General features: G+C 48.0%; 1 protein-coding gene across 5 annotated transcripts in view; it reads left to right on the top strand.

The window, feature by feature from the left end:
- cfap43 (cilia and flagella associated protein 43) overlaps positions 1-21,459 on the top strand; it is a 188,756-nt gene that overhangs the window by 62,585 nt on the left and 104,712 nt on the right. For all 5 annotated transcript variants that reach the window (XM_070876376.1, XM_070876377.1, XM_070876375.1 and 2 more), the window contains 7 exons: positions 504-607; positions 1,304-1,456; positions 5,094-5,260; positions 5,688-5,840; positions 12,690-12,820; positions 13,757-13,898; positions 18,718-18,900. In XM_070876376.1, the coding sequence (XP_070732477.1) occupies positions 504-607; positions 1,304-1,456; positions 5,094-5,260; positions 5,688-5,840; positions 12,690-12,820; positions 13,757-13,898; positions 18,718-18,900 (1,033 nt within the window). The remainder of the gene's footprint in view (positions 1-503; positions 608-1,303; positions 1,457-5,093; positions 5,261-5,687; positions 5,841-12,689; positions 12,821-13,756; positions 13,899-18,717; positions 18,901-21,459) is intronic.

Below are 21,459 nucleotides of genomic sequence, written 5' to 3'. Positions count from 1 at the left end.
GGAACTCGCTGCTACAAGGAGTAGTTGATGCGAAATGCATAGATGCATTCAAGGAAAAGCTAGAAAAACACATGAGGGCGAAAGGAATAGAATGATATGCCGATAGGGTGAGATGAAACAAGGTGGGAAGAGGCTGGTGTGGAGCATAAACATGGACCAGTTGGGCTGAATGGCCTGTTTTTATGCTGTAAGTTTTATGTAATGGATCTGTAGTGATATCACTGTAGTGTACAATGGATCTGTAGTAACAGGGGGTGAGAGGGCTACCCTATGTGGAGAGATTGAGTAGTCTAGGCCTATACTCTCTGGAGCTTAGAAGAATGAGATTGGAGTTGTGGTTGATGAAATCAGCCATGATCTTATTGAATGGCAGAGAGGCTTGAGGGGCCGTATGGCCTACTCCTGCTCCTAATTCTTATGATCTTATGATCTGCAGTGATATCACTCCTCCGGTATACAATGTAGCTTGCAATTCTCAGCTGATGTTATTTGTGAACTTTCAGATATGACAATGGAGGACAGTTCCTTGTGGCTGGGTGCTCTGATGGACATACGTTCGTTATGAATGCCAAACCCTCCAAGAACTTTAAAGTCCTCGGATACACAGGTATGGGTTGAACAGACTGCCCTCTCTCTGACAACTGGGGTTCCAAGATGCTATGGATTATTTTCAGTAAAATAAAGGTTAATCCTTGTCTATCGTTGGATCGTCAAAGTCTGTTCCCTAAGTAAAGGGAGCAGCTTGTTCATCTGCAACCACACCCTGCCCCCCCCCCCCCCCCCCCCGCACCCCCCTCCCACACCCAGGACAGTATCCCTGCCCGTTGGGATCGGCGCAGGCAGTTGTTGCAACTTCCGCCTAATCCTTTCTCTCTGCCGATCGGCGTCTCCTCACAGCAGCACGTAGTGTGTGCCAGCATACAGCATGCAGACACCTGTCCCCGATCCCTCTGCCTCCCTTACCCCTTCCCCCACCCATCATCTCCCACCAACTGAACCCTCCTCATCAGGAAATCTCTAACCACCTTTAGTTTCTTTTGGTGCCAGAGGTTACTGAAACGGTCATGTAGAGGGTTATGCTGATAGATTGAGATGAGGAAAGACCAGAGGAGGCTCGAGTGGATCATAAACACCAGCATGGACTGGTTGGGCCAAAAGGCCTGTTTTTGAGTGAGCACGGAGCGAGCGCAGAGCGCGGAGCGAGCACAGAACCCTGAGCACGGAGCGAGCGCGGAGCACGGTCCCGGTGTCTTGGCATTGTAACTTTTTACCTTTTGCTTCCTTTTCTTCCCTTGCCCAACAGAGTTAAAAGGTGAGGTTTTGGGGCTCTCTCTCCCATTCGACAGCTTGAAGAGGACTGTGAATTGCTTGATGCTGATATGTCAGGCGGGAGAGGACAAAGCATATGGAGGCACACAGCTGACTAAGTTTGAACTTCCTGCAGTGCTCACTGCAGGTAGGATGGGAACCCACTTCTTCTGTTGAACCTTACACATTTATTTTGATGTGGCCTGTACTCTGCTTCTGATTGCTGAGGACTGCTACCTTACCACAGCCGCACCCTAACCCTAACCCTAAATGTGGATTGGATAAGTGTACTGGATTCAGTATCCTGACAGTAACAGTTACCAAGAGACCAGACGGATCCATAAACCCCCCCCTCACCTTAACTCCATCTCCAGGAACTCTCTGGGGTTTACCCCCGTGTATGTCTAGTAGAGAACGATGTTTAATTATAACTTGCTGAACCAGTTCTGATTATAAGAACATAGATACATAGAAAATAGGTGCAGGAGTAGGCCATTCGGCCCTTCAAGCCTGCACCGCCATTCAATGAGTTCATGGCTGAACATGCAACTTCAGTACCCCATTCCTGCTTTCTCGCCATACCCCTTGATCCCCCTAGTGGTAAGGACTACATCTAACTCTTTTTTGAATATATTTAGTGAATTGGCCTCAACAACTTTCTGTGTAGACAATTCCACAGGTTCACCACTCTCTGGGTGAAGAAGTTTCTCCTCATCTCGGTCTTAAATGGCTTACCCCTTATCCTTAGACTGTGACCTCTGGTTCTGGACTTCCCCAACATTGGGAACATTCTTCCTGCATTTAACCTGTCTAAACCCGTCAGAATTTTAAATGTTTCTATGAGATCCCCTCTCATTCTTCTGAACTCCAGTGAATACAAGCCCAGTTGGTCCAGTCTTTCTTGATAGGTCAGTCCCGCCATCCCGGGAATCAGTCTGGTGAACCTTCGCTGCACTCCCTCAATAGCAAGAATGTCCTTCCTCAAGTTAGGAGACCAAAACTGTACACAATACTCCAGGTGTGGCCTCACCAAGAAACATAAGAAACATAAGAATTAGGAACAGGAGTAGGCCATCTAGCCCCTCGAGTCTGCTCCGCCATTCAATAAGATCATGGCTGATCTGGCCGTGGACTCAACTCCACTTACCCCCCTGCTCCCCGTAACCCTTAATTCCATTATTGGTTAAAAATCTATCTATCTGTGACTTGAATACATTCAGTGAGCTAGCCTCAAACTGCTTCCTTGGACAGAGAATTCCACAGATTCACAACCCTCTGGGAGAAGAAATTCCTTCTCAACTCGGTTTTAAATTGGCTCCCCTGTATTTTGAGGCTGTGCCCCCTAGTTCTAGTCTCCCCGACCAGTGGAAACAACCTCTCCGCCTCTATCTTGTCTATCCCTTTCATGATTTTAAATGTTTCCATAAGATCAGCCCTCATCCTTCTGAACTCCAATGAGTAAAGACCCATCATCATAAGGTAACCCCCTCATCTCCGGAATCAGCCTAGTGAATCGTCTCTGTACCCCTTCCAAAGCCAGTATATCCTTCCTTAAGTAAGGTGACCAAAACTGCACGCAGTACTCCAGGTGCGGCCTTACCAATACTCTATACAGTTGCAGCAGGACCTCCCTGCTTTTGTACTCCATCCCTCTCGCAATGAAGGCCAACATTCCATTCGCCTTCCTGATTACCTGCTGCACCTGCAAACTAACTTTTTGAGAACCAAAAAAAGAAAAAAAAAAGGGCCTTGTAAATGTCTGGTGTGTCATCCATGTCGGGTGGCACGGTTTAATGTTTTATGTTTTATAGGTAGACTCTAAAAGAGTTTCATGCACAAGGACCCCAAGTCCTTCTGCACCTCAGCATGTTGTAATTTCTCCCCATTCAAATAATACTGCCTTTTACTGTTTTTTTTTTTCCCCCAAGCTGGATGATCTCACTTTCTGACATGGTATTCCATCTGCCAAACCTTAGCCCATTCGCTTAACCTATCCAAATCTCTTTGCAGCCTCTCTGTGTCCTCTACACAACCCGCTTTCCCACTAATCTTTGTGTCATCTGCAAATTTTGTTACACTACACTCTGTCCCCTCTTCCAGGTCATCTATGTATATTGTAAACAGTTGTGGTCCCAACACCGATCCCTGTGGCACACCACTAACCACCGATTTCCAACCCGAAAAGGACCCATTTATCCCGACTCTCTGCTTTCTGTTCGCCAGCCAATTCTCTATCCATGCTAATACATTTCCTCTGACTCCGCGTACCTCTATCTTCTGCAGTAACCTTTTGTGTAGCACCTTATCGAATGCCTTTTGGAAATCTAAATACACCACATCCATCGGCACACCTCTATCCACCATGCTCGTTATATCCTCAAAGAATTCCAGTAAATTAGTTAAATATGATTGCCCCTTCATGAATCCATGCTGCGTCTGCTTGATTGCACTATTCCTATCTAGTTGTCCCGCTATTTCTTCCTTAATAGTTTCAAGCATTTTCCCCACTACAGATGTTAAACTAACCGGCCTATAGTTACCTGCCTTTTGTCTGTCCTCTTTTTTTTTTTAAACAGAGGCGTTACATTAGCTGCTTTCCAATCCGCTGGTACCTCCCCAGAGTCCAGAGAATTTTGGTAGATTATAACGAATGCATCTGCTATAACCTCTGCCATCTCTTTTAATACCCTGGATGCATTTCATCAGGACCAGGGGACTTGTCTACCTTGAGTCCCATTAGCCTGTCCAGCACTACCCCCCTAGTGATAGTGATTGTCTCAAGGTCCTCCCTTCCCACATTCCTGTGACCAGCCAACTGTACAACTGCAGTAACACCTCCCTGCCCAAATCCCCTCACTATGAAGGCCAGCATGCCATTTGCTTTCTTAACCGCCTGTACCTGCATGCCAACCTTCAATGACTGATGTACCATGACACCCAGGTCTCGTTGCACCTCCCTTATCCTAATCTGTCACCATTCAGATAATAGTCTGTCTTTCTGTTTTTACCACCAAAGTGGATAACCTCACATTTATCCACATTATACTTCATCTGGCAACATAACAATTAGGAGCAGGAATAGGCCATACGGCCCCTTGAGCCTGCTCAGTCATTCAATAAGATCATGGCTGATCAGCGACTTCAACTCCATTCTCCCGCCCGATCTCCGCATCCCTTGATTCCCCTAGAGTCCAAAAATCTATCGACCTCAGCCTTGAATATATTTAGAGATTCAGCATCTACAGCCCTCTGGGACAGAGAATTCTAAAGATTCACAACCCTCAGTGAAGAAATTCCTCGTCATCTCGTTCTTAAATGGCCTACACTTATCCTGAGACTGTGCTCCCTGGTTCTAGACTCTCCATCCAGGGGGAAACAGCCTCTCAGCATCTGACCTGTCAATTCCCCTCAGAATCTTATACGTTCAATGAGATCATTCTTCTAAACTCCAGAGAGTATCCGCCCAACCTGCTCAATCTATATATTTTATGAGCATTTACACTGCCAAACTCCCAGTGAGCTACACACAAGCTAATGAGTGAATCAATTAACCCTTTCTTTATTCATTAGTAATTAAAGAATAAAATCCAGAGTTAACAAATATTAGCAGCATGTAAACTTGTACATTGAGTATGTAAATGTTTAGTGTGTGCCCGCTCGTTGTGTGCCCGGTGCGTGCTCAGTGTGTGCCCGGTGCTTGGTGTGTGCCAGGGATTGGTATATTGGGCTATTGTTGGATCAGTCGGTGTTGCTGGGCTTGTGCTAATTGTTCATTTATTTCTTAGCTGCTTCTTCGGCTGTCAATTACCACGGAAAGATGAACGATGCCGCAATTCAAAAACAAAACTGTCAGATGGAGCTGCCTCTGACTTCTGCAGTCCTGGACATTGATCAAAATGTCTATGGATACTCCAATCTCACAAGGAGCATCCATAAATACAAGATCGCTGAGGTACCTGTGGAATGCATGCTCCCCCTCATGCTGCCCACTCTCCCTCTCATGCCCTCTCTCACTCTCGCCATCCCTCTCTCTCTCTCTCTCTCTCTCTCTCTCTCTATCCCTCGCGTCCCCCTCTCTCTCGCGTCCCCCTCTCTCTCGCGTCCCCCTCTCTCTCTCGCACCCCCCTCTCTTCTTCTCGTGCTCTCGCTCTCACGCTTGCCCTGTCCGTCATACGTCGCTGATCATTTCACACTCCAACAAATTTTCTCCTTTTTTCTCAATCTCTCCTGCAATCTCACTTTCTCATTCATCCTGTCTCATTTATCCGCTCAGTGAGTTTCGCTGAGCCCTTTCACTATTTCAGTCTGTCTCAATCAGCCTGTTACACTCTTTCTCTATCTCAGTCTGTCTCACCCGCTCTCTGTCTCTCACCCGCTAGGGCAAGTCCAATGATACCTTTGAGCTGCTCCCTCAGAGCCAGGTTGAGGGCCAGCAGCTGGGCCCAGGATTGCTTTGCCTCTCCGCAGACCAGCAGTGTTTAGCATCTGTAGCCAAGGACGGATTCATTCAGTTACGAGATGCCAACACCATGGTAAGCAGCAGTACGAGAGAAACTTGCAATCACAAATAGCTCTCCCATCATTTAGGCAGTGTCTGTGTATCTCTGGAGGCAGGGCAGGATCACGATATACCAGCATCACAAGATTTATCAGGATGTTGCCAGGACTGGAGAATTTTAGCTGTGAGAAAAGATTGGATAGTCTGGGATTGTTTTCCTTGGAACAGAGGAGGCTAAGGGGAGACCTGATTGAGGTGTATAAAATTATGAGGCGCTTCGATAGAGTGGATAGGAAAGACCTATTTCCCTTAGCAGAAGGGTCAACAACCAGGGGGCAAAGATTTAAAGTAATTGGGGGGAGGTTTAGAAGGGATTTGAGGGGAAATTTCTTCACCCAGAGGGTGGTGGGGGTCTGGAACTCACTGCCTGAAAGGGTAGTAGAGGCAGAAACCCTCACCACATTTTAAAAAGTACTTGGATATACACTTGAAGTGCCATAACCTGCAGGGTTACAGACCTAGAGTTGGAAAGTGAGATTAAGCTGGATAGCTCTTAGTCGGCCGGCAAGGACACAATGGGCCAAAATGGCCTCCTTCCATGCTGTAAATTTCTATGATTCTATAAGAACACCGCCACTGTCATATCACGTTTCCAAACCCCTCATTGTTGAATGAATTTAATGTACCCGTCCTCTGTCTGTTCCATCTCCTTCAACCTCTCAGTGGGCCAGCTGGAGTGATGGGTGCAATTGTCAGCCTATTATGTGTGTCTGTCCCACACTCCACAGAGGAGAGTGTAGGTGTATTTAGCATTGCTTCATTCACTACACTGCAAACACTGTTAGTGGGGACACACAGACCTCTGACAGTGAGTGTGTAATGTATGTATGCTTGGGGTTACTAGCCACCAGGTGGCGCAACTGTCGGAGGTCATTGAGCTGTACGCTCGTGTGTGCAGCCCAGGTATAAAAGGCAAGCCATCATGTAATGTGATCACTTTGGGCCCTAATAAAGCTGAGCCAGGTTTGTACCTGTGTTAGTTTACAGTATTCAGTCTATCGAGTTATTACATACATAACATTTGGCGACGAGATAATTTAAGAACCTTCGCATGCAAAAATGAGCATAATTGGAATTCAGGAGAGATTCGTGGAGGGAGAGGACTGGACAGATTTTGTAGCTCACCTGGACCAGTACTTCGTAGCAAACAAAATGGAGAAACCCACTGACGCAGTTAGGCGCAGGGCAGTCTTCCTCACGTTTTGCGGTCCGAAAATCTATGGACTCATAAAGAATCTTCTCTCGCCTGCAAGTCCAACGGACAAGGACTATGAGGAATTGTGTGCTCTGGCACGTGACCATCTCAAACCAGAAGAAGGCATCATCATCTCACGATATAATTCTACAAGCACGTTTGTTCTGAGGGCCAGGATGTGTCGGAATTTGTTGGGGACCTAAGATGTCTAGCTGGACCGTGTAAGTTCGAAAACGCGTTGGGAGACATGCTGTGGGACTTCTTTGTAATCGGCATCAACCTCGAGGTGATCCTGCCTAAGCTATTGGTGGCGGAAACGCTGGACTTGAGCAAGGCCATCACGATTGCCCAGGCATGCATGACGATGGACAAACACTTAAAGCAGATATCATCGGAAAATCGAACTCGGCAAGTACTGTAAACAAGATTGTATCGTCATTTGGCAGAGCTGCATACGGCAGGGCCTACTCAACTACTTACGCAAAACCTGTGGCTGCTCAAAGTCCGCCAACGAGAATGAATCCGATTTCACTGTGTTGGCGTTGTGGGGGCAATCATTGGCCTCATCAGTGTCGGTTTAAACAGTACATTTGTAAAGGTTGTTCGAGACTGGGGCATCTCCATCGCATGTGTCTGCAACTGAGCAAGCGTGCTGCAACACACCATGTGGAGGATGATGACCAGTATAGCGCGGATCTGGATATGCAATCCGAGATACCAGAAGAGGAAGTGTATGAACTGTATTCGTTCCTAACAAAGAGCCAACCGATAATGATTAATGTGAAACTTAACGGTGTGCTGGTACCGATGGAATTGGACACGGGTGTGAATCAATCAACAATGAGCCAGAGAACATGTGGGATACTAAGGCTGTGAGGCCTAAGCTGAGTCCAGTCAATGCCAAGTTGCGCACGTACACTAAAGAACTCATAATGGTGATTGGCAGTGCAGTAGTCAAGGTGTCGTAAGATGGTGCGGTTCATGATTTACCGTTATGGATTGTTCCAGGCAATGGTCCAATGCTGTTCGGCAGGAATTGGCTAGAAAAAATCAAATGGGATTCGAATGATATCAAAGCGTTGTTTTCAGAGGATGCTACTTCATGTGCTCAAGTGCTGAGCAAGTTCCCCTCGCTGTTTGAACCAGTCAATTTCAAAGAGCCAAGGTGCAGATCCACATGGACTCGGATGCAAGACCTGTCCATCATAAAGCTCGGGCGGTTCCATACATGATGAGGGAGTAGGTCGAAATCGAACTGGACAGACTCCAGCGTGAAGGGGTCATATCACCGGTTGAATTTAACGAATGGGCCAGCCCCATTGTTCCTGTGTTGAAGAATTATGGCACTGTCAGAATTTGTGGAGAATACAAGGTTACGATCGAATTTCGAAACAGGATCAATATTCGTTACTGAAGGCTGATGACCTGTTTGCAACGCTAACTGGGGGGAAGTCGTTCATGAAACTGGATCTGACATCGGCCTACATGACACGAGCTGGTCGAGATGGCGAAGAAACTTACGTGCATCAACACTCAAAACGCTGTTTATCTACAACAGGTGTCCTTTCGGAATTCGCTCGGCTGCAGCCATATTTTAGAGGAACACTGAGAGTCTACTGAAATCCATCCCTAGAACCGTCGTGTTCCAAAATGACATTCTGGTCACAGGTTGTGACACCGCCGAACATCTGAACAACCTGGAAGAGGTTCTACATCGTCTGGACAAAGTGGGACTCGGACTGAAATGTTCGAAGTGCGTCTTCATGGCACTGGAAGTTGAATTCCTGGGGAGGAAAATTGCTGCTGACGGCATCAGGCCTACGGACACGGACACGGACACGAAAACCAAGGCCATCAAAAATGCACCCAAGCCTCAGAATGTGACGGAGCTGCGTTCCTTGGTCTACTCAACTAATTCGGTAATTTCCTACCTAAATTGAGCACTTTATTAAAGCTACTGCACATGCTGCTAAGAAAAGGCGACAACTGGGTTTGGGGTGCGTCTCAAGACACAGCTTTTGAGAAAGCTACTAATCCTGCTTTGCTCGAACAAGCTGCTGGTACATTATGATCCGTGTAAGCGTCTAGTATTGGCCTGTGATGCTTTGTCATATGGAGTTGGTTGCCTGCTTCAACAAGCTAATGAGTCGGGTAAACTTACAACCTGTTGCGTATGCTTCTAAAAGTTTGTCAAAGGCGGAAAGAGCCGACAGCATGGTGGAAAAAGAAGCATTAGCGTGTGTTTATGGGGTTAAAAAGATGTATCAGTACCTGTTTAGTCTTCGATTTGAACTGGAAACAGATCACAAGCCACTCATTTAATTGTTTTTGGAAAACAAAGGTATCAATACCAATGCATCGTCCCGCATCCAGAGGTGGGTGCTGACATTATCTGCCTATGATTGTCATTCGCCATAGACCTGGCACCGAGAATTGTGCCGATGCACTGAGCCGTCTGCCATTGCCCACACCGGAGGTGGAGACGCCACAACCTACAGACCGACTGCTAATCATGGATGCTTTTGAAAGTGAAGGAACCCTTGTCATGCTCAACAAGTTAAGACCTAGACCAGCCAGGACCCGATATTATCGGTTGTGAAACGTTGTGTCCTTAGTGGTGATTGGTCTGCCATACCCAAGCAAATGGGTGATGCGACCAAACCTTACAACCGTGGGAAAGATGAACTATCCATTCAATCAGATTGCTTACTGTGAGGTAATCGTCGTGTTATGCCGAAGAAAGGCAGAGAGAAATTTGTACATGACCTACATAGCACTCATCCTGGTATTGTCATGATGAAAACCATTGTCAGGTCTCATGTATGGTGGCCTTGAATTGACTCTGATCTGGAATCATGTGTGCATTAGTCCAACACTTGCATGCAGTTAAGTAAAGCAGCAGTGGAATCGCTGCTGAGTCTGTGGTCGTGACCTTCTAAACCATTGACTTTGCAGGTCCCTTCCTGGGAAAGATGTTTTTAGTTGTGGTGGATGCATATTCCAAGTGGATAGAATGTATAATCATGCCATCCAGTACATCCACAGCTACCATTGAGAGCCTTCGTGTCATGTTTGCCACTCATAGTCTGCCCGACATCGTTGTAAGCGACAACGGACCTTGCTTCACTGGTCTGGAGTTTCAAGAGTTCATGAAACTCAATAGTATCAAACATGTGAGGTCAGCACCATGCAAACCCGCATCTAATGGTCAAGCAGAGTGTGCTGTCCAAACCATCAAGCGGAGTATGAAATGTGTAACTCAAGGTTCACCTCAGACTCGCCTGTCACGCATATTGCTTAGTTATAGGACAAGACCCCACATGCTTACCGGGGTCCCCCCTGCTGAACTATTGATGAAGAGAGGTCTCAAGACCAGGCTCTCTCTTGTCCACCTTGACTTGAACGATCATGTTGAATACAGCCGTCAAAGTCAGCAATGGTATCATGATCGCGTTGCTGTGTCACGCGACATTTCTGTTAACTATCTATGTACTAAATTATGGTCAAGGTCCCAAGTGGATCGCCGGTACTGTTACGGCCAAGGAGGGTAACAGAGTGTTTATCGTCAAGCTCAAGAATGGGCAAACATGCAGGAAACATGTTGATCAGATAAAACTGCGGCACACGGATGAACCGGAACAGTCTGAGGAAGATCCAATCAGTGACCAACCAACCTGCCCTCAGTCATCAGAGGACTCCGCTGTCAGCAATTAATCTGGACTTTCAATCCCTGACATGGTCATTGCCACTCCCATCAGATCGGCTACCCAGCCCCCAGTCATAACAGACTCAGAACGCTCGCCCAAGGCCGGAGTTGAACTGAGACAATCAACTCTGGAGCAGAAAGCCTGTAAAAAGATACTTACTAACATCTTAAAGGGGGATATTGTCATGTATGTATGCTTGGGGTTACTAGCCACCAGGTGGCGTGACTGTCGGAGGTCATTGGGCTGTACGCACGTGTATGCGGCCCAGGTATAAAAGGCAAGCCATCATGTTGTGTGATCTCTTTGAGCCCTAATAAAGCAGAGCCAGGTTTGTACCTGTTAGTTTACAGTATTCAGTCTATCGAGTTATTACATACATAACAGAGTATTAGTGGGGACACACAGACCCCTGACAGTGAGTGTTAGTGGGGGGGACACATGGTCCTGAACATATAGGTAGCAGAGTTTAATGCTCAACATTTGAGTTGCTGGATGTGCTCTCTGTCTCTCACACACACACTCTCACTCACTCACACGCTCTCTCTGTCACACACACACTCTCGCTCTCTCTCTCTCTCTCTCACAAGCTCTCTCTCTCTCTCTCTCTGTTACAAGCTCGCTCTCTCTGTTACAAGCTCTCTCTTTCTCTCTGTCACAGGCTCGCTCGCTCTCTCTCTCGCTCTCTCTCTCGCGCTCTCACACGCTCTCACACTCACTCTCACTCACACTCTCACTAACTCGCGCGCTCTCTCTAACCTCTCTAACTCACGCGCTCTCTAACTCGCGCGCTCTCTCTAACCTCTCTAACTCGCGCGCTCTCTCTAACCTCTCTAACTCACCCACTCTCTAACTCGCGCGCTCTCTCTAACCTCTCTAACTCACGCGCTCTCTAACTCGCGCGCTCTCTCTAACCTCTCTAACTCGCGCGCTCTCTCTAACCTCTCTAACTCACGCGCTCTCTAACTCGCGCGCTCTCTCTAACCTCTCTAACTCACGCGCTCTCTAACTCGCGCGCTCTCTCTAACCTCTCTAACTCGCGCGCTCTCTCTGACCTCTCTAACTCACGCGCTCTCTAACTCGCGCGCTCTCTCTGACCTCTCTAACTCACGCGCTCTCTAACTCGCGCGCTCTCTCTAACCTCTCTAACTCGCGCGCTCTCTCTAACCTCTCTAACTCACGCGCTCTCTAACTCGCGCGCTCTCTCTAACCTCTCTAACTCGCGCGCTCTCTCTAACCTCTCTAACTCGCGCGCTCTCTCTAACCTCTCTAACTCGCGCGCTCTCTAACTCGCGCGCTCTCTCTGACCTCTCTAACTCGCGCGCTCTCTCTGACCTCTCTAACTCACGCGCTCTCTAACTCGCGCGCTCTCTCTGACCTCTCTAACTCACGCGCTCTCTAACTCGCGCGCTCTCTCTAACCTCTCTAACTCGCGCGCTCTCTCTAACCTCTCTAACTTACGCGCTCTCTAACTCGCGCGCTCTCTCTGACCTCTCTAACTCACGCGCTCTCTAACTCGCGCGCTCTCTCTGACCTCTCTAACTCGCGCGCTCTCTCTGACCTCTCTAACTCACGCGCTCTCTAACTCGCGCGCTCTCTCTAACCTCTCTAACTCGCGCGCTCTCTCTAACTTCTCTAACTCTCACGCGCTCTCTAACTCTCACGCGCTCTCTCTAACTTCTCTAACTCGCGCGCGCTCTCACCAGCTCTCGCGCGCTCTCTCTCACACACAGGCTCTCTCACACTCTCACAATACACACACTCACGCTCTCATACCTTATGTGCAAGTTAGGACTGATACTGAAGTTTCACACTGGTTAATGTTTTAGAGTTTAAATGTGTTACTGGCTCCTTTGGAGTTGGCCCACAGAGAGCTGGAGCGAAACAGTTTGCAGATAACTGGCTGATGCTTTCCGATCTGCAGGCAATGTACTTCGAGACTCAGGTTCATTCCTACCAGTCCGGGGGAGTGAAATCAATCGTCTTCTCGTTGAGCTCTCAAATAGTTCTAACCACTGGTGTCCATGATGGTACCCTAGTGTGCTTAACAGCGAGGTATGTACCTAGACATAGACACAGGAGGAGACCACAGCCCTTCGAGTCTGTTCGCCATTCAATCAGATCATGGTTGATCTGTACCGTAACTCCAACTTGGTCCCGAACCCTTAATACCCTTGCCCAATAAAAATCAATCATCTCAGTTTTGACATTTTCAATTGACCCCCAGGCTCAACAGCTTTTTGGGGAGAGAGTTCCAGATTCCCACCACCCTTTGTGTGAAGAAGTGCTTCCTGACATCACCCCTGAACGGCCTGGCTTTAAGGTTCTGCCCCCTAGTTCTGGACTCTCCCCACCAGAGGAAATAGTTTCTCTCCATCTCCCCTATCACCTTCTTAAACACCTCAATCAGATCACCACTTAATCTTCTAAACTCCAGGAAATACCAGCATAATTTAACCCTATTAGCCCCGGTATCGTTCTGGTGAATCTGCGCTGCTCCCCCTCCGAGGCTGATATATCCTTCCTGAGGTGCAGGGCCCAGAACTAGATGCAGTGATGGATGAGCGGATGCTGCCCGGCATTGGGGGCAGCGAGGCACAGGATTCTACTGCTAGTCACTCAGCTGCTCAGAGTCCTGGGTCAGTCCCCAAGCAGCTCGTCTCCCATCTCTCTCTCTCTTAACCGAGAACCAATATCCCCGGGGCTTAATCCCCCCCCCCCACCCTCGGGGGGCCTAATCCCTCCCTCTTCCCCCCCCCCGGGGCCTAATCCCTCTCTCCCCTCTCCACTCCGGGGCTGAATCCCCTCCCCCCTCGGGGCCGAATCTCTTTCCCCCCCCCCCCCCCCCGGGGCCTAATCCCTCTCTTCCCCTCTCCACCCCGGGGCCGAATCCCCTCCCCCCTCCCCCACCCCGGGGCCTAATCCCTGTTCAGTCTTTCCCAATGGCTATAACCTCTTCTGCTTCACTGATGATGGGTTTACTTTGTGTAGGCACAGGGACATGGCAGGGGAGGTGGTGCTGGATCGCACTCGCTCACTCATCGAGTTTCTCGATCAGAGCTGCGCGGCAGAGGACAAAGTCCTGATAGTGAAAGAACAACGGTCAGAGAGTTATACCTCAAAGGATAAACTGGTGAGGAATGATCTGCAGTTCAATGAGGCACAGCAACACCATAGTTATTGTTGCTATGGCTACCTAATCGTTAATTCATTTACATTGAAACACCGAGATATGTGCTGTCGCACCAACGTACATTGACAGGACTGACAGAACTCCAATTAACAACAACTTGCATTTATATAGCACCATTAACATAGTAAAACATCTCAAGGCGCTTCACAGGACCATAAATCAGACAAGATTTGACGCTGAGCCACCTAAGGAGATTTTAGGACAGGTGACCCATGGCTTGGTCAAAGTGGTAGGTTTTAAGGAGTGTCTTAAAGGAGGAGAGAGAGACGGAGAGGTTTAGGATGGGAATTCCAGAGCTTGGGATCTAGCCGACTGAAGGCACGGCCGTCAATGGTGGAGTGATTAATATTGGGGATGTGCAAGAAGCCAGAATTACAGGAGCGCAGAGATCTCAGGCGGTTATAGGGCTGGAGGAGGTTACAGAGATAGGGAGGGGCGAGGCCCTGGAGGGGGTTACATAGATAGAGAGGGGTGTAGGGGCTGGAAGAGCTTAGAGATAGGGAGGGGTGTAGGGCTGGAGGAGGTTAGAGATAGGGAGGGGTGTAGGGCTGGAGGAGGTTACACAGATAGGGCGCGGTGTAGGGGCTGGAGGAGGTTACAGCATAGGGAGGGGTGTACGGCTGGAGGAGGTTACAGAGATGGGGAGGGGTGTAGGGCTGGAGGAGGTTACAGAGATAGAGAGGGGCGAAGCCCTGGAGGAATTTGAACACGAAGATAAGAATTTTAAAATTGAGGCATTAATGGACCAGGAACCAATGTCAGTCAGCGTGCACAGCGGGTGATGTGCGAATGGGACTCAGTGCGAGTTAGGGTATGGGCAGCAGAGGTTTGGATGATCTGAAGTTTCTGGAGGATTGAAGGTAGGAGTCCTGCCAGGAGAGCGTTGGAATAGTTGGAGTTTGGAGGTAACAAAGGCACGGATGAGGGTTACAGCAGCAGATGAGCTGAGGCAAGGGCGGAGATGGGTGATGTTACGGAGGTGGAAGTAACACAGAAACATAGAAAATAGGTGCAGGAGTAGGCCATTTGGCCCTTAGAGTCTGCACTGCCATTCAATAAGATCATGGCTGATCATTCCCTCAGTACCCTTTCCTGCTTTCTCTTCATAACCCCTTGATCCCCTTAGCCGTAAGGGCCATATCTAACTCCCTCTTGAATATATCCAATGATCTGGCATCAAGAATTCTCTGTGGCAGGGAATTCCACAAGTTAACAACTCCCTGAGTGAAGAAGTTTCTCCTCATCTCGGTCCTAGTTGGCCTACCCCTTATCCTAAGACTATGTCCCCTGGTTCTGAATTTCCCCAACATCGGGAACATTCTTCCCGCATCTAACCTGTCCAGTCCCGTCAGAATCTTATACGTTTCTAGGAAATCCCCTCTCATCCTTCTAAACTCCAGTGAACACAGGCCCAATTGATCCAGTCTCTCCTCATATGACAGTCCAGCCATTCCTGGAATCAGTCTGGTGAACCTTTGCTGCACTTCCTCAATAGCAAGAACATCCTTCCTCAGATTAGGAGGCCTCACCAAGGCCCTGTACAACTGCAGTAAGACCTTCCTGCTCCTATACTCAAATCCCCTAGCTATGAAGGCCACCATACCATTTTCCGCCTTCACTGCCTGCTGTACCTGCATGCCCACTTTCAGTGACTGATGAACAATGACACCTAGGTCTCGTTGCACCTCCCCTTTTCCTAATCTGCCACCATCCAGATAATCTGCCTTTGTGTTTTTGCCCCCAAAATGGATAACCTCACATTTATCCACATTATACTGCATCTGCCATGCATTTGTCCACTCACCTAACCTGTCCAAGTCACTCTGCAGCCTCTTAGCGTCCTCCTCACAGCTCACACCACCACCCAGTTTAGTGTCATCCGCAAACTTGGAAATATTACACTCAATTGTTTCATCTAAATCGTTAATGTATATTGTAAAGAGCTGGGGTTCCAGCACTGAGCCCTGCGGCACCCCACTAGTCACTGCCTGCCATTCTGAAAAGGACCCATTTATCCCGACTCTCTGCTTCCTGTCTGCCAACCAGTTCTCTATCCATGTCAGTACATTACCCCCAATACCATGCGCTTTGATTTTGCACACCAATCTCTTGTGCGGGACCTTGTCAAAAACCTTTTGAAAGTCCAAATACACCACATACAGTGGTTCTCCCTTAGCCATCCTCAGAAAATTCCAGAAGATTCGTCAAGCATGATTTCCCGTTCATAAATAATCCATGCTGACTTGGTCCGATCCTGTCACTGCTTTCCAAATGTGCTGCTATTTCATCCTTAACGATTGATTCCAAATTTGCCCCACTACTGCTGTCAGGCTAACCGGTCTATAATTATCCGTTTTCTCTCTCCCTCCTTTTTAAAAAAGTGGTGTTACATTAGCTACCCTCCAGTCCATAGGAACTGATCCAAAGTCAATAGACTGTTGGAAAATGATCACCAATGCATCCACTATTTCTAGGGCCACTTCCTTAAGTATTCTGGGATGCAGACTATCAGGCCCCAGGGATTTATCGGCCTTCAATGCCATCAATTTCCCGAACACAATTTCCCGCCTAATAAGGATATCCTTCAGTTCCTCCTTCTCACTCGACCTACTGTCCCAGAGAACAATCGGAAGATTATTTGTGCCTTCCTTCGTGAAGACAGAACCGAAGTATTTGTTCAATTGGTCTGCCATTTCTTTGTTCCCCATTATAACTTCACCTGAATCCGACTGCAAGGGTCCTAAGTTTGTCTTCACGTATTTATAGAAGCTTTTGCAGTCAGTTTTTATGTTCCCTGCAAGCTTCCTCTCATACTCTATTTTCCCCCTCTTAATTAAACCCTTAGTCTTCCTCTGTTGAATTCTAAATTTCTCCCAGTCCTCAGGTTTGTTGCTTTTTCTAGCCAAATTATATGCCTCTTCCTTAGCTTTAACACTATCCTTAATTTCCCTTCTTGGCCATAAGCTTCCGACCCAATATCCTTATGTCGGGGTCAAATAGGTTGAGTCTGGTTCAGCCTGAGACAGTGGCCAGAGAGGGGGATGATTGTCGGTCGTGAGAGAATGCTGTTTGTGATGAGGACCAAAGACTGGCTTTGGTCTTCCCAATATTTAATTGGTTGAAATTTCTGCTCCTCCAGAACTGGATGTCGGACAAGCAGGCTGACAATTTGAAACCGTGCAGGGGTCGAGAGAAGTGGTAGTGTGGTAGAGCTGGGTGTCATCAGCGTACATGTGGAAACTGATGCTGTGTTTTCGGATGATATCGCCAAGAGGCAGCATATAGATGAGAAATAGGAGGGGGCCAAGGATAGATCCTTGGGGGACACCAGGGGGCTGAAATTCAGGGTCTCAAAGAGACCTGTCAATTTCAATTTTCAGCGGCCATTCTTAAAAATCGAATGGTCGCCGCTTTGGGGTCAACTGGCTGACCCGACCTAAATTCAGGTCAGGGACTTTTCGAACTGGACTCCACCCTGCCCGAGTGATACTTACCTCCCGATATTGAGCTGAACTCGTCGATCCCTCATCGCGCGGTGCCCCCAACAGGTTTCTCTGCCATTGCCCCATCTCCGCACTGAGTGCCCCCGGGAACATGGTGCCCCCGACAGGTTTCTCTGCCATTGCACCATCTCCGCACTGAGTGCAGCCCAGCAGCACGACGGCCCTTAAAGGGGAGGGCCCACTGCCGTGGCCGCAATGGAAACATTTTTGCTGGCCGACTTGCTGATTGGCCGGCAAAATACTGCCCCGGGGTTCGACTGGGCTGCCAATGGACAGCCTGGCACCCCCTCTTGGGTGCCAGGCCGCTGGCGCGGTCGAAACCCTCCCTGAAGCCAATGATTAAAAAATGATTGATTCTCTCCCCCCTTAATGGTGGGGAAAGAGCTTGGTAACGCACGTGCGCTATGATGTCACCACGACTCCACTGCTGATTGACAGCGGCGGGGGTCCCCATCCAACCTATTTTCAGTCTAAAGACCGCCCCCATTACGAGTCATTTCCTGTGGGACTTTGACAAAATTTGAAAGTCCTGAAAATGGCTCGATCTGGGGTGATATTGGTTTTCATCAGCAGTGCACATCCACAGGCCTTCTCACTCCGCGTCCCCATCTATTTTCCATTGAAGTTGATGGCGCAGTGTCAAACCGACCCCCGGTTCCCCCCACCGGGCTACCCCCACCCCACCTGTCCTGAGCTCGGCTCCCACTCAAACCCCATCACGAGCAAATGTAAAGTGCCTGGCCCACGGGGACAACTCCTCCACGCTATCAGCTGCCCGAGACTATCCATCTTCAGGTAGATGTTAAAGATCCCCTGGCACTATTTGGAGAGGAGAAAATGGTGCCTTGGTCAATGATCTTGCAACCAACACCAGCAACTAAAATAGATTAATTACTAATTCATCCATTTGCTGTTCAATGGCTGTAAAGGCCTTTGAAAAGTCCTGAAAGAAAGCATATGGAAGCATTTCCACTGCGCCTTTTACAACCTCCGGACCTCCCTAAGCACTTTACGGCAAATAAAATACTTTTGAAGTGTAATCACTGACATAATGTGGGAAACGCGGCAGTCAATTTGCGCACAGCAAGCTCCCACAAACAACAACAAGGTAAATGTCCAGATAGTCAGTATTTTATTCACTGATTTTGCTTCAGAACATGAATGGAGTGCTGTTTATAAATGCACCAGCTGCTGCTGGGAATGGCTCACTTGGATGGAAGAGCTTCTAAACCTTTTCCCTTTCATTGGATCTTTAGGATACTACAGGCGATGATTCCAACATCATATCCGGCACTGCCACACGCTCTGGTGTCTCCATCAACTCCCACAGCTCCCAAAGCTCCATCAGCTCTGTCAGGAGTTCGTGGGGCAAGATGGATTCCAGGAGATCCCCAAAAACAATCCTGGAACCGACCTGGCTGGAAATGAAGATGGCAGAAGTAAGTCCTTGGCCGAGAGGTGAAACTGAGGTCAAGCCTACCCGTTCAGGTGAAATCAGGAGATGGTAGGGTTGGTATTGCAGAAGGATGAGATGAATATTCTATATTCAGAAAAGCTTTAGAATGTTCTTCCAGAGTGGCAGCGACAATTCACACCATTCAGGGACAGAGAGCAGCAGGAACCTCGATGGTAGGTGTTATGTATGCAATAACTGTTAGACTGAGTACTGTTTAACTCCAAGAGGTATGACCTTGGCTCTGCTTTATTAAGGCCCAAAGTGACTAATATACAAAATGGCTGGCATTTTATACTTGGGCTGCACACCAATGGCCTCCAACAGTAACGCCATCTAGTGGCTAGTGTACCAAAAGTACATTCATGACAATACCTCCCTCTGAAATATTGACACGGTCTTTTACAAATTGAGATGGTCCAGTGTTTTACGCTCCCGGGTTGACTGTCTTAGTTCATTCCAGCCTTGGGTGAGTGTTCAGATTCTGTTGTGACTGGTGGCTCGGTGGCTGACCTGGTGGGAGTGGCATTGGCCATGTCAGGGATTGAAAGTCCATTTTCATTGAACATGTCAGTGATTAAAAGTTCTGATTCACTGATGACCACTGAGTCCTCTGATGACTGGGGGTAGGTTGGCTGGTCGTCGATTGTCTCTTTCTCCGACTGTTCCGGTTCGTCTGTGTGCCGCAGCTTTGTCTAATCCATATATTTCATGCATGTTTGGCCATTTTTGAGCTTGACAATAAATACTCTGTTGCCTTCCTTGGCCATGACAGAACCAGCGATCCACTTGGGATCCTGACCATAATTCAGAACATATACAAGATCATTTACCGAAATATCGCGTGACACAGCTGCGCGATTGTGATACCCTTGCTGACTGTCTTCTATATTCAACATGATTATTCAAGTCAGGGTGTACAAGAGATAGCTTGGTCTTAAGACCTCTCTTAATCATTAGTTCAGCAGGCGAGACCCCGCTAAGCGTGTGTGGTCTTGTCCTGTAACTAAGCAGAATGCATGACAGGCGAGTCTGCAGTGACCCTTGGGTTACTGGTTTAATGCTCTGTTTATGATTTAGACAGCATGTTCTGCTTGCCCATTGGATGCAGGTTTGAACGGTGCTGACCTTACATGTTTGATACCATTGAGTTTCATGAACTCTTGAAACTCCTGACTGGTGAAGCATGATCCATTATCGCTAACAACGATGTCAGGCAGACCATGTGTCGCGAACATGACACTGAGAATCTCAATGGTAGCTGTGGATGTGCTGGATGATGTGATTATACACTCTATCCACTTCAAATATGCATCCACCACAACTAAAAACATCTTCCCCAGGAAGGGACCTGCAAAGTCTATGTGAATCCTGGACCATTGTTTCGACAGCCATGACCACAGACTCAGCGGCGATTCCGCTGGTGCTTTGCTGAGCTCCATGCAAGTGTTGCACTGATGCAGAATGATTCCAGCTGAGAGTCAATTCCCGGCCACCCTACATGAGACCTGGTGATGGCTTTCATCATTACAATGCCGGGATGTGTGCTATGTAGCTCACGTACAAATTTTTCTCTCCCTTTCTTGGGCATAACAACATGATTGCCCCACAGTATACAATCCGAATGAATAGACAGTTCGTCTTCGCGATGAATGTAAGGTTTGGTCTCCTCGCACATTTACTTGGGTATGGCAGACCAATCACCTTTGAGGATGCAACTCTTCACCACCGATAAAATCGGGTCCTGGCTGGTCCAGGTCTTAACTTGTTGAGCCGTGACAGAGGTTCCTTCACTCTCAAAAGCATCCATAACTAACAATAGGTCCACCAGTTGTGGCGTTTCCACCTCCGGTGTGGGCAACGGCAGACAGCTCAAAGCATTGGCACAATTCTCAGTGCCAGGTCTATGGCGAATGACATAATCATAAGCGGATAATATCAGCGCCCACCTCTGGATGCGGGATGAAGCATTGGTATTGATACCTTTGTTTTCAGAGAACAGTGAAATGGGCGGTTCAAACTGAAGACCAAACAGGTACTGATGCATCTTTTTAACCCCATACACACAGGCTAGTGCTTCTTTCTCCACCATGCTTTCCGCTTTAGACAAACCTTTTGAAGCAAACGTGACTGGTGAAGTTTACTCGACTCATTAGCTTGTTGGAGTACGCAACCAATTCCATATGACAAAGCATCACAGGCCAATACTAAATGTTTACATGGGTCATAATGTACCAGCAGCTTGTTAGAGCAAAGCAGATTAGTAGCTTTCTCAAAAGCTCTGTCTTGAGACGAACCCCACACCCAGTTGTCGCATTTTCTTAGCGGCATGTGCAGTGGTTCTAATAAGGTGCTCAATTTAGGTAGGAAATTACCAAAGTAGTTGAGTAGACCCAGGAACGAATGCAGCTTCGTCACAGTCTGCGGCTTGGGTGCATTCTTGATGGCCTTGGTTTTCACGTCTGTGGGCCTGCTGCCGTCAGCAGCAATTTTCCTCCCCAGGAATTCGACCTCTGGTGCCATGAAGACGCACTTCGAGCGTTTC

The sequence above is a fragment of the Pristiophorus japonicus genome, chromosome 3, assembly GCF_044704955.1.
Source record: "Pristiophorus japonicus isolate sPriJap1 chromosome 3, sPriJap1.hap1, whole genome shotgun sequence".
In the NCBI taxonomy this organism is placed as follows: Eukaryota; Metazoa; Chordata; class Chondrichthyes; family Pristiophoridae; genus Pristiophorus; species Pristiophorus japonicus.
The sequence above is the reverse complement of the archived record's forward strand: the minus strand, read 5'-3'. Positions and strand labels throughout refer to the sequence as shown.